The 12,348-nt window shown below is 45.1% G+C and overlaps 1 protein-coding gene across 1 annotated transcript in view; it reads left to right on the forward strand.

The window, feature by feature from the left end:
- Positions 1-12,348, forward strand: part of LOC123756102 (Ca[2+]-channel protein alpha[[1]] subunit T) — a 487,984-nt gene that overhangs the window by 460,150 nt on the left and 15,486 nt on the right. The window contains exon 34 of the mRNA XM_069336529.1: positions 9,206-9,241. Within this exon, the coding sequence (XP_069192630.1) occupies positions 9,206-9,241 (36 nt within the window). The remainder of the gene's footprint in view (positions 1-9,205; positions 9,242-12,348) is intronic.

A 12,348-nucleotide genomic window follows, 5' to 3' on the forward strand; every position in this document is an offset into this window, starting at 1 on the left:
TCATAGATTCAAACAGTGGAAACAAAGCTGCAAAAAAACATTAGAAAAGTCACTTTTGCAAACACAATGGTAGACAGTCAGAACACATTAAATGAGAAGGTGGTACATGGCAAAACTGTCAATAGTGTTAGGAAGACAGGACACCATGAGCATACCTCTCGTCCATGTACCTCCTCTTAGATAATTGGACAAAATAAGCCATCAGAAAGCCTCCATAAAACCTTCTTACAAATACTCAGGTATTCCTACCCAGAAAACCATTTCACTAGTATATACAAAGCAATATTCACCTGTCCGAAATGATGATGATGATGAAATTCAATGACCTGCCCGAAACGCTATATGTGTTAGTGGCAATGCCAGAATGTAAAAATACCAATATTATGTAGGGTAATCTCACACACCCATTGTACCTTCTTGTAAATAATTATTATTATTATTATTATTATTATTATTATTATTATTATTATTATTATTATTATTATTATTATTATTATTTATTATTTATTATTATTCATAGCCCCAGTGAGTTGTCACAAAGCCCTCACCAGCCCACAAAGAACTCTTCTTATAGACCTACCAAATCACCATAAATGTACCCTGAGACCCATCACTGCTGATTTAAAATAAACAACAATTAATTCAAATTTAAATTATTGATTAAAACAAGATGGATTTTTTCTTTCTTATGCAGTATTATAGTTTAGTGTGAGTTAAGAATTTTCTCCTACTCAACCAACTTTTCTTTTATTTTGGATTTCTCTTCAATATTTCATTTTATTTTTTCCATGAAAACTAATGCTTTTACCACTCAATTGGCTTTTACCACAATATCTGGACTCTTGAACACAGCAAACTGAATTTACTAACCAATGTTTCTGTTAAGATAGTGAGAATGTGTCTATTTGCCTTGTCATTCAACACTAGATCCAAGATACAGTCATAATTTAGTACTATACAGTTCATTAGTGTGAACAATAAATTTCTCTTGTTTGCATCTCACCTGACAATGAAACAGTGTGAAGAGCTGTATTTTGTATTTTCTGTGGAGAGCCCCTTTGGCTCCCCAGAGCTATACCTGGATGATGTGTGTGTGTGTGTGTATATTATATATATATATATATATATATATATATATATATATATATATATATATATATATATATATATATATATATATATATATATATATATATATATATATATATATATATATATATATATATATATATATATATATATTATATATATATATATATATATATATATATATATATATATATATATATATATATATATATATATATATATATATATATATATATATATATATATATATATATATATAAATATATATATATATAAATAAATATAATATCTATCTATCTATCTATGTATCTATCTATCTCAGACCGTGGCAACAATCATTCGATAGAGTTCTAGGCCTACCGGGGACCACGAGCCAGAACCTGACCCCCTCAGAGAGGCATGAGGAGCAATGGCCTATAGACACCACTGTGTAGTTGGAAGCAGCCTATGTCTGTCATCTACCAGGTCAGGCACCCAGAAAGGCATGAATCAAAAACAATCTACAGCTGGTTAAACATTGCAAATCGAAAGCCGAACGAACAAGCAGAACTCCCCAATCAGAAAACAAGCAAACAAGCATGACTTCACCACAGCCGCTGCACCGCTGATTATCCCCTCCCCGGGAGGGGATAATCGGAATCCCAGACCTTCCACCCCAGTTACCCAACCCAAGTTTTGAGGCTGTTGTGTTGGGTGGCGGTTGATCGACTCTGGCTCCAATCTTCGAGCAGTGCTGTGCCTTGTCGTGTTGTGCTGGGGTGTGGTGGTGTGCGAGAGAGGTGTTATTCCAGACATACTGGGGCTGCATGTGCCTAGGATTCCCTTCCCTAGGTGCCCTGTAAGTACTTCCCTTGCAGTTTGGGGTTACCTTCCACAAACTTTTCGGAGGCTACCTCCGCACGGTTCTTTTGCTACTTGGTGATTGCCCGCCCTTGGGGTCAGCTGGGTTTTTTTTCCTACCCCTGTTTGGCCTTGGGTAGGAAGTAGCATTGTCTCTGGCAGGGGTGCAAGGTACTGTGCAGCTGTCTTATAAAATGCATAGCAGCCAGTTCTGTTCCTCCTGGAGACTTTGTGCTTTTGCCGGGTGTTTCTTTTCTTTTGTTTTGTTTTGCCTGGTGGGGGTCTGTCTGGTGTGGCTGTAAGACCACTTGTATGATTTTGGTGGCCCTCCACTAGGTCCCAATGGTTGTACACATCACAGGGGTTCAGAATTTTTAGTTTGTTTGGTAGTTCTGGGGATAACCGGTTAGCAGTACCTTGCCTGGGGTTCCCTTAGTGGTTCCCTTAGTGGTTCCCTTAGAGCCTAAGGGCCCCTGGAAACCCCCATTGGGGTTCATTGATCCAATGGATGCGTCCTCTGAGTCTCATCTTGCCTCATGCGAGTTTGAAGATTGCTCTGTCCCCTTGTCTCAGGGTGACACTCACCATCTTTGCCTCTGCCATGCTGCCTGTTGTGTCAATGTCACCTTTGACCCAGAGTCCTGCGAATGGTGTTCCTTGCATGAACTACAATTCACCCAGTCCACTGATATTGATATTTGGGTGCAGGCAGCTTCAGCATTGCATGCACTGTTTAGGTTGCTGCAACACACTAAGGTTGGTTGCCTTTTCATATGCCCATGGCTGCCCTCGCTTTGGTTATAGGGACCCCAGACTTGGGGATGTTAGTCGCCTCGACTTTGGTTTCGTCCGCGCCCTCTTGTCCTTCCCCAGCTGTGGTTTTTCCTGCTTCTGGCTCCTATACATTTGAGGGTTTAGGAGTCGGAGCAGGGCTTTCTTGGTGGCGAGACTTGGGCGGCCTCGGGAACTGTCTCTTCCGGATCTGTGGCGGAGGCATTCAAGCAGGAGTTGTTACGGTCGTTCAGGTTTTCCTGGGGGGGTGAGTTGGAGTACCTCAATGTGTGCTTCTTTGCCCCCGTGCTTCCTTGCGATATCAGCCAGGGGGCAGCTTCACGTGCTGGTTCCCTCCCATTCGGCGTCCCTGGTGGCCGAGGATTGTGTGCCCATGCCATTTGGCTTTGGTTTTGCGCTTCTTTTCCCTCCTAGAGCTGTCTTCAAATTGGGTCAAAGAGGATGTGGAGGATATGTTTTTCCAAGCCTGAGTCCAGTGAGCTTGCCTCAGCAGCTCGGATGTCTTCTGCCTTATTGAAGTTGTTTGCACCGATTCTGAAAGAAGCGGTATCTGTTTTTTCCTTCTCACCTCACGTGTCATCAGGCAGTGCTCGTCCACTCTTTGGAATCTGCTTGGGCCCTGGCTCTTAGATTTTCTTCCCCTCTTTGTCTGTTGCTGTTTGCAGAGTCTGCAGTGGTGCATTTTCTGCAGGCGACTTTGTCTAGTTGCCGGCCTATGTCGGACTTGTTGGTTCTCCAGGGGGAGAGGGGGGGCTGTACCCAGAAGGGTCGTGCCAGGGCTTGGGGTTCCTTTGGTCTTCATAAGCCAGTGGTGCCAGATTCGGGGCCAGCCCCTCCTGCAGAGCCGTTGATGTCTAGTCGGCACCGTGCTCGCTCTGAGCGTTGGTCGGGCTTTTGTAAGGGTCGCCGATCCTTTTGCTGTTTGCCCCGTCAACGGAGCATTGAGGGGAGGTAGGCTTGCACTGTTTGCTCACACCTGGTCCCACAATTCGTGGGCATTTCGGGTCATTTCCTCTGGCCTGTGGTAGCATTGGGTGGCTCCTTCTCCTTCGGGGGGGTTCAGGGCAGGCCTCTTCCCCAGTGATGTCGGGTCATCCTGGAGTAGTTACACTTGAGCGTGGTCCAAACGACGGCGTCCCTCAGTTGGGATTCCTGCCTGTTTCAAGTTCCGAAACAGGACTGTACGAACCTGAGGTTCATTCTGGACTTGTCCCATCTGAGCTCGTGGGTCTTTTGCCCCTCCTTTCGGATGACCACTCTGGTTCCCTCTCAGGTTCAGACTTGGCTGGGTCTTGTGTGGGACTCTCGGACCACTTCCTAGTCTGTCCCTCCATTGGCATTGCTGCGGCTGCAGTCCCCCTTCGGCTATTTTTGGAGGACACCCGGGTCACTCGTAGGTTGCTCGAGCAGCTGTGCGGGAGTCTGAACTACGCCATGCTGGTCCACCTGTTGGGTCGGATATGGCTTCGGCGGCTGTTCTTGTTCCTTCAGGGACATCCCTTTCACTACTCTTGCAATCGCTGGGTTTGGACCCCGGGGGCCTTGCATCTGCTGCTGCTCACAGGCTTCCTCTTCAGGTTTTTCGGGGCTCAGTGCTGTGGCTCCTACCAGAGCCCTCGCTCAATGTGTTCACAGATGCGTTGTTTCTCGGCTGGGACTTTGTGACCAGTGTTCACCAGGCCGGTCAGGGTCAGTGGGGTTGATCCTTCTGTTGGGCTCACAGCACAGTGTGGGAGTTCGCGGCAGTGTGGCTTCCGCTTCAGAAGGTTCGTGTCACTCGCAGATCAACAATTTGACTTCATTCTGACTGCTCCCCAGTTGTTCATTGCCTGAACAGAAGGGGAGGTTTGATGCGGTTCTTGGGTCTTTGGAGCTGGTCGCTTGAGTGACTCATCTCCTGAGTTCTCGGGGTTTGGCTCTCCTCGCGGTTCGTATCCAAGAGGTGTCCAACTTCCTGGCGGATGACATGTCTCATTTTATTCCCCTGTCCACAGAATGGACTGTTGACAATGCCTCATTCCTTTGATTCTGTCAGACATTCGGGTGCCCGGAGGACCTCCCTTTTTGCCTTCTTTCCTGTTCCAGGGTGCAGGTCTTCCAGGTTGTCTGCATGATTATTCGGTCTAGCCAGCCTGTGGTCTATCCCCATGCCAACGATGTTCGTATGTTCGCGGTTTTGGCTGCTGTTTTTGGTAATATGTCCTGGGCTGACATTCGGGCATGGGGCTTTTGGAAGTTGAACAGGGTCGTGGCCGCACAGTACCTCGTTAATGTTCTGGGCCCTTCTCTGGCATGTGTAGCCTTGGATCACAGGTTGCAGCCAGTTGTCTCAACTTCGAGTTAAGGTGGCCGCCTCCCAGGTAAGTCCCTGTTTTCATTTATCTTTGGTTAGGTAGCTCCTGGGAGCTGGAGGCGCTCTCCACAGAAAACCAGTGTTGAATGTAATGAAAAGTCATTTTCTGGTTGAGACCCGGAGGTTCCCTGGCAACCCTCCCTCCCTCTGGTCGGCGGTTTTTCGCATTTTTGATATTCAGTCTCTAAATTGGAGTTTGGTTCAGCCTCTAAATTGGAGTTTGGTAGCCAGCACGGGAGGTCTGGGATCCTCCCCCCCCTTCCCGCTCCCGGGAAGGGGGGGGGGGGATTGCGCAGACAGCGACACGGCGACTATGGTGATGTTATGCTTGTTTGTATGTTTTCTTTATGCTTGTTTGTTTGTTTTCTGATTGGGGAGTTCTGCTTGCTAGTTCGGCTTTTGGTTTGCAATGTTCAACCAGCTGTAGATTGTTTTGGGATTCCTACCTTTCTGGGTGCCTGACCTTATAGATGGCAGACATAGACTGCTTTTAACTACCTGGTGGTGTTTATAGGACATTGCTCCTTGTGCCTCTCTGAGGGGGCCAGGTTCTGGCTCGTGGTCCTCAGTAGGCTGAGAACTCCATTGATTGACTGTTGCCATGGTCCAATATATACATATCAGCCCAGTAGCTCCAGGGAGCCTCTGGGTCTCACCCAGAAAATGGCGTTTCATTACGTTCAACGCTGGTTCTTTGCTGCTTTTCCTAATTGTTCTCATGGTATTATAACTGATATGCATTAGATTTTATATTACAGTATTGTGCTTTTATTATCATGTAGTCTTTTATCAATTTTAATATGTGCTGTACAGTATAATGTGCAGATAATAGGTATATACAGGTGTGTGTGTATGTATGTGTGTGTGTGTGTGTGTGTGTGTTTGTATATGTGTGTGTTCTCAATTATCTGTGCTTATGGGGGTTAAACTTCAGCTCCTGGGTCCTACCCCTCAACCTTCAGTCAACTGGTATATAGATTTCTGGACCGTTGCATTCTGTCATATCTACATTAGATACATGTTAAGTATGGAGTCTCTGTATTTGTATGGATGTATGCTGGTACGGGTATATGTGTTGTAATTATTATTATTTTTTACTGATATTTTTTTACCGTTGTAGATATGTGTGTGTGCACATGTGCAGCTACCTAAGTAGTTACAAGATGTGAGCTATGCTCGTGATGTACCATTTTCCCTGTAATCTTTTATCATATGATGCTTTGAAGCTGCTGATGGTTTTGGCATCCCTCTCATCCTCATTTGAATTATTTCAACTGTCCACAACTTTGTTCGGAAAGAGAGAACTATCATACATTTAATCTATACCTTTGTTTTCTTAACTTGAATCTATTGTCTCTTGTTCTTGAAATTCCTACATGTCAATTTGTTGATTGCTGCCACAGTTTTGTATGTGGGGATCATATCACCACTCTTCCTTTCTATCTACTGGTTTTGACATGTTTACTACCTCCATTCTCTCTTCATAGCTCTTGTTTTTTAGATCTGGATGCCATTTAGCAACATATCTTTGCACCATTTCTGATAAGGCCCACTCTCAGTAGCTTCCTGACACTCGAACTTGGAAATTCCCTAGCTTTGGGACTTGTCAATTAGACTGGTCCTCTAGTGACCACGAGTATCTTCTAAGGACCAGAACCAGAATCTGGCCCCTCATAGAGGCTAAGAGGAACCTGGGAATCAGAAGAAACACAGAACTGAGAGAAAAATCACTAGAAAGATGCAGCACTTTAACCCTTAAACTGCGCAACACGTCATATAACGTGTTGAGTAACTTGCTATAAATTGCTCATCACGTCATATGATGTGTTGGAGTACTACACAAGATTTAAACAGCCCACGGATACATGGGGTTCACCTCACCATCAGGGCTCTTGTAAACAAACGCTATTTTTTTTTAAATCGTGGGCCATATTCCCGGGTGTGAGGTCCTCAGTACTGAGTGAGCCACCAAGGCTGGCGCACGTAGCATGATCTCACAGCACCACTGTTCAGCTTGTGACCACAGCATCACCTAAAAATGCCATAATATATATGTACATGCTATTATTTAGCAATGATAGTATTACAGAAGACCCCTGACTGTGATAAAAATGACCAGGATTCTGATAATAGCAGGGTTGTTGTGATAATTAATGCTGTAGTGGGAGGAGTAATCTTAGTGGGGAGGGAGGTAGCTTTGTCTACTGACTGTGTATGACCACCTTTTACTGTCTGGACTCACTATACCAGCTTAGTTGTTCACTATGATGAACAAAACATGCAGATACTTATATATAATGTCTGTATATAGTGAATAAAAGCAAAAACAGTATGGTGGGGGGGAGAAGGGTGGCGAGTCAGGTGAGGTGAGGGAGTGACAGCCAGTGGCGGGCTGCCACTGTCACTCAGCATATCAACTTAGTGGTTCGTTATGGTGAACACAAGTGTAGATACTTATATATAACTTGTATATATATAGTGTAATAACAGCAAAAAGAGTGTGGGGAGAAGCCATTTTGGTGAGGGAGGTAGTGACATCTGCATGATTTATCATGTTGGGTAGGGGTGGCCACTATACTGTTTGGGCACTATACCAGCTTAGATGAACATTTATGGTGAACAGAACATGTAGATACTGTCTGTACTTATATATAACGTCTGTATATAGTGAATAAAAGCAAGAACAGTATGGTGGGAGGAGGATGTGGGTGAGTGAGGAGTCATTGAGGGAGTGGCAGTGAGAGGCTGACTGTCAGATGTGGTGGCCACACCTCGCTGCTTTTTGACTTGCAAATATCAACTTAGTGGTTCGTTATGGTGAACAAAACATGCAGATACATATATATAACCTGTGTATATAGTGTAATAACCAACAAAGTATTTGTTTATTGTTTTATGAACAAAATAATTGAATCAATAATATGCTCACCATAATTTTGAGTACAGCAATAATTCACACATTTTATTGTATAAATATATCACATTACACGCTATTGAATAATATTACAGCAAAAAAATGAAGAAAAATCAATCAGAGACATTGAAATAATTAGGTAATTATCTCTTTGTGGCCATTCCTGCCTGACAGCTGGGGCTGAGCAGACCACCTCAAATGCAAGCTCAGTCAGCGCCTCTTTTTTTGCCCGACTTCCCTGCCCTATAGCGGGCAAAATATGCCGCTTACGATTTTTTTATTATTTTTTCCGTGATCTGGGAACACAAATTAACAGGTTTAGAAGATTTGTTTTTTTTGTTATGTGCCTGTAGGTGACAATGGCCAAATAGCCCTTAGCAACACAAGAGTTAAAACAAGCAACTGCTTGGAAATATTTCCAAGCAGTTGCTTGGAAATATTTCCCTAATTTCCTTTGGTGAAATTGACATGATATGTAAGCTGCATTCACCCCAAGTGAAGCAAAATGTCATGAGGTGATATCCGTTGTCTATGGGTTAACCCTAAATTTTATATAATTTATAAAGAAGATGAATACCATGGGCAGAGCTTTCTTCTTGCAACTACAATTAGGTACAGTAGTTACAATTAGATAATTTAATTCATTTATTCTCTCAGTACAGTACAATATGTGCATTGAAAAATGCACATTTACATATGATAAAGTATTTTTCTATATTTTCTACTTGTGACTCACTATTTTTTTACAACTAGTATGCATTGGTTTGGTAAGGAAACTAGAAACATTTACAAATTAACAAAGCACCATCACCAACTTCAATCATCTGGTAACTGTGATAGCTTGCTTGCTTTATTTTTTCTGGAGCTAAATTTTCAAGAATATTTACATGTGACTGGGTGTAAATGTGTTACACGACCTTCTCATTGTTAATAAATGTATAACTGTACTGATACATATACATTTATCTGTGCCTAGAAGTGGAGAAATTTAATCTAGGTTATATATGGAAAAGTGCCAAAGGTAGGTTGCACTGTAAATGTGTGATAGTTGGATTGTGTGTATTAAGGGTACATATGCAGGTGAGGTGGCATGTATTTGCGCATGTGCATGTGTGTAGGCGTAGTGCCCCAACCCGCGGTGATGACGGTCGCCAGGGCCACTGCACTATGCGGCATATATGCCATGTCTTGATTTTTCCCAAACATTCTGATTTCAGGAGGAAGAGGAGGCGGAGTTTGCTCGGCTACTCAGGGTAAAGATATACAAAATGGTCACTCTCACTAATCTGTTGTACATATCCGCCCCCCTTCCCTCTCCCATCCATTTATCCTTAGCCTCTTACATTGTTTACCCACCTTCCATAATCCATTCTATTACCTGTAGACTCTCACATACTTCAGAGTCATTATTCTATGTTGTTACCCTCCAGTCCTCAACTTGTGTAGGTACTGCCATAAATTTAATGTTCAAAATGTTTTCCATTTTTGTTTCATTGAAGTAACATTATTGTCATGATATATTTCTGCATAACACACATGGTTCTGGGTGTATTACATGATGTCATAAGTTGTAATCAAGTTTTCTGTGGGGAGCCCCTCCAGCTCCCTGGAGCTATTGGACTGATAATTATATTAGTCTGGGGCATCAGTCAATTGGAGTTCAACCTACCGGGGACCATGAGCCAGAACCTGGCCCCCCTCAGAGAGGCAAAGGAAACAGTGGCCTATGGAAACTCCCTTGTACTTGAGGGCATTCTATGTCTGCCGTCGACTGGGGTTAACACCTAGAAAGGTAGGCATAACAAAATAGACCCCATATGGTAGGAAAAAATTGCAACCGAGACCGAATAGAGAGGCAGAATTCACCCAGTCTAAAGAAACAAGCAAATAAGCAAATGTCATGCACCGCCTCCTTGCCACTTGTCCGTGCAGCCTCCCCCTTCCCAGGAGGGGAAGGAGGAGCCTCAGACCCCCACACACCGGCTACTCACACCTCTAGTTCGTTGACTGATGTGATCTGGGGTGGTCATTGACTCTGGCCCCTCAAATTCTTGGCAGTATTTGTACCTTAGTGGTGTGTCTTACTGCTTGTAGTGCGGTGGTCAGGAGAAGTTTAAGTGTATAGGGGCTACATGTGCTTAGGGCTACCTTCCCTAAGCGTCTTGTAAATACTATCCTTGGGCTCTAGGGTTACCTTCCATAGAGCTTTCAGGAACTGCTTTCATAGGAGTCTTTGCTGCTTGGTATTTACCCTGCCCTTGGGGCCAGCTGGGGTTTTCATGGCCTTTGTTTGGCCTTGAGTAGGAAGTGGTATTGTTGCTGGTATGGGCACAAGGTACTGCACAGTGTCCCTACCTACCCGGCGGCTGGTTCCTGTTCCTTCTAGGAGATGTTGTACTTTGTCTCATCTGGTTTCATCCCAGGTTCAAACCTGGCTGAGTCTCGTATGGGACTCTCGGACCCCTTTCTTATCTCTTTCTCCGGAGTCATTGTTGAGGTTGTAGTCCCGCTTTCAGCTGTTTCGAGGGGCGTTCCCGGGTCACTCGGCAGTTGCTCGAGCAGTTGTACGGGCGTCTTAACTTTGCCGTGCTGGTCTACCCACTGAGTCGGGTCTGGCTTCAGCGTCTGTTCTGGTTCCTTCAGGGACGTCCCTTCCATCTTTCTCGAAATCACTGGGTTCAGCCTACCAGGGCTTTGCGTCGGTTGCTGTGTCCCCGGCTTCCTCTTTGGTTTTTTCAGGGTTCTGTGCCTTGGCGCCATTCCGAGTCTTCGTTTGATGTGTTCATGGAAGCTTCGTCTTGGCTGGGGCTTTGTGACCAGTACTCACCAGGCCGGCCATAAGTGGTGGGCTTCATCGTTCTTTTGAGCTCACAGCACAGTATGGGAGATCACGGCGGTTTGGTTGTCACTTCGGAGGGTTTGGGTCATTCGGGGATCCACAATCCGGCTCTGTTCGGACTGCTCTCCGGTTGTTCATTGTCTGAACTGTGGAGGTTGTCTTTGGTCCTTGGCTCTTTGGGGCTGGTCTCTTTGAGCAACTCATCTGCTAGATTCTTGGAGTTTGGCTCTCCGTGAAATTCACATCCATGGAGTGTCCAACGTCCTGGCTGGATGTTCTGTCTTGGTTTATTCCCCTGTTCACAGAATGGACAGTCAGTGCTAACTCCTTCATTTGGCTCTGCCGAACGTACGCGATCCTGGAGGTATACCACTTCGCGTCGGCATAGGTCTCGGCGTCGCAGTCGGCACCTTTCGGCAGGACTGGTCGAGGTGGGGTTACCTGTACTTTTCCCAGTCCAGCTGTTGCTTCAGGTTCTAGTTCGTTTAGAGGCTTACTACAGGAGAGTAGTCCTTCTGGCACCTTGGTGGCCGGCCCAGCCATGGTTTCTGGTGCTGCTTGCTCGGTGTCTGAACCCGAGACATTTTCTGCCATTCTGTCTCTTTCAGCAGATCGGACCGGTCCGGTACATAGCTGGTTCGGTCTACTCCTTCGCTTTTCACGTCTGGTCTTTTTGATGCGGGTGTATCACCACTTTTATGTTGATCAGGTGGCTTCGTTGATGGTATCCCACCTGCGAGCATTGTCTCGGTGACAGCATGAAGTTTCCTGGAGTTCTTCTCGCCATTTTCTTTCTCTTTGTAGGTTGTCTTCTATTTCTGATAGGATTGTTTTGTCCTTTCTTGGCTTTTTCAGGACTGTCATTTGATGTCAAATACTGTCGCCTCTTATCGTGTGGTGCTGGCAGAGCTGCTTCAGCTTGCGTTCGGGGTCAATGTCATTTCTGCCATCCATTCCATAAGCTTTTTCATGCCTTATTTCACCTCCGGCCTGCTCATGCACTGCCTGAGCTGTCTTGGTCCTAGGACCGGGTGCTCTCTTTTTCTCTCTTCTTCTCGGATTGTGGTGGCCCCTTCGGTTCATGACTGTTTTTCCAAGGCGCTGTTTCTGTTGGCATTGACCTCTGGGTGTTGGGTTGGGGAGCTTCTCGCTGTTCTCTGATGCAGGGGTTACTGCTCTTTTGGTCCTTGTAGTTAGTTTGTTTGGTTGCAGCCAGCTTCTTTTCTGGCGAAGAACGAGACGGCATCTTTCCGGAGGGACCCTTGGGTCATTGATGCTTGGTTGGTCAGGCCAGGGTGCATTGTGTCCGGTTGCGGCTCCTCACCATTATTTGCACACCTTGGCTTCTGTGGCAAGGGACGCGCTTTGGGTTGATCCATTTTAACCTTGTTTCCTGCTCCAGGGCTTGGGTATCCCAGGTCATTCGCAGGGTTATTTAATCTAGCCAGCCTGCGGTTTATCCTTGTGCCCATGATGTTCGTAACTTTCCTGCTTTGGCTGCCATGTTCGGCAACATATCTT

This window comes from Procambarus clarkii, chromosome 36 (assembly GCF_040958095.1).
Source record: "Procambarus clarkii isolate CNS0578487 chromosome 36, FALCON_Pclarkii_2.0, whole genome shotgun sequence".
Classification (NCBI taxonomy): domain Eukaryota; kingdom Metazoa; phylum Arthropoda; class Malacostraca; order Decapoda; family Cambaridae; genus Procambarus; species Procambarus clarkii.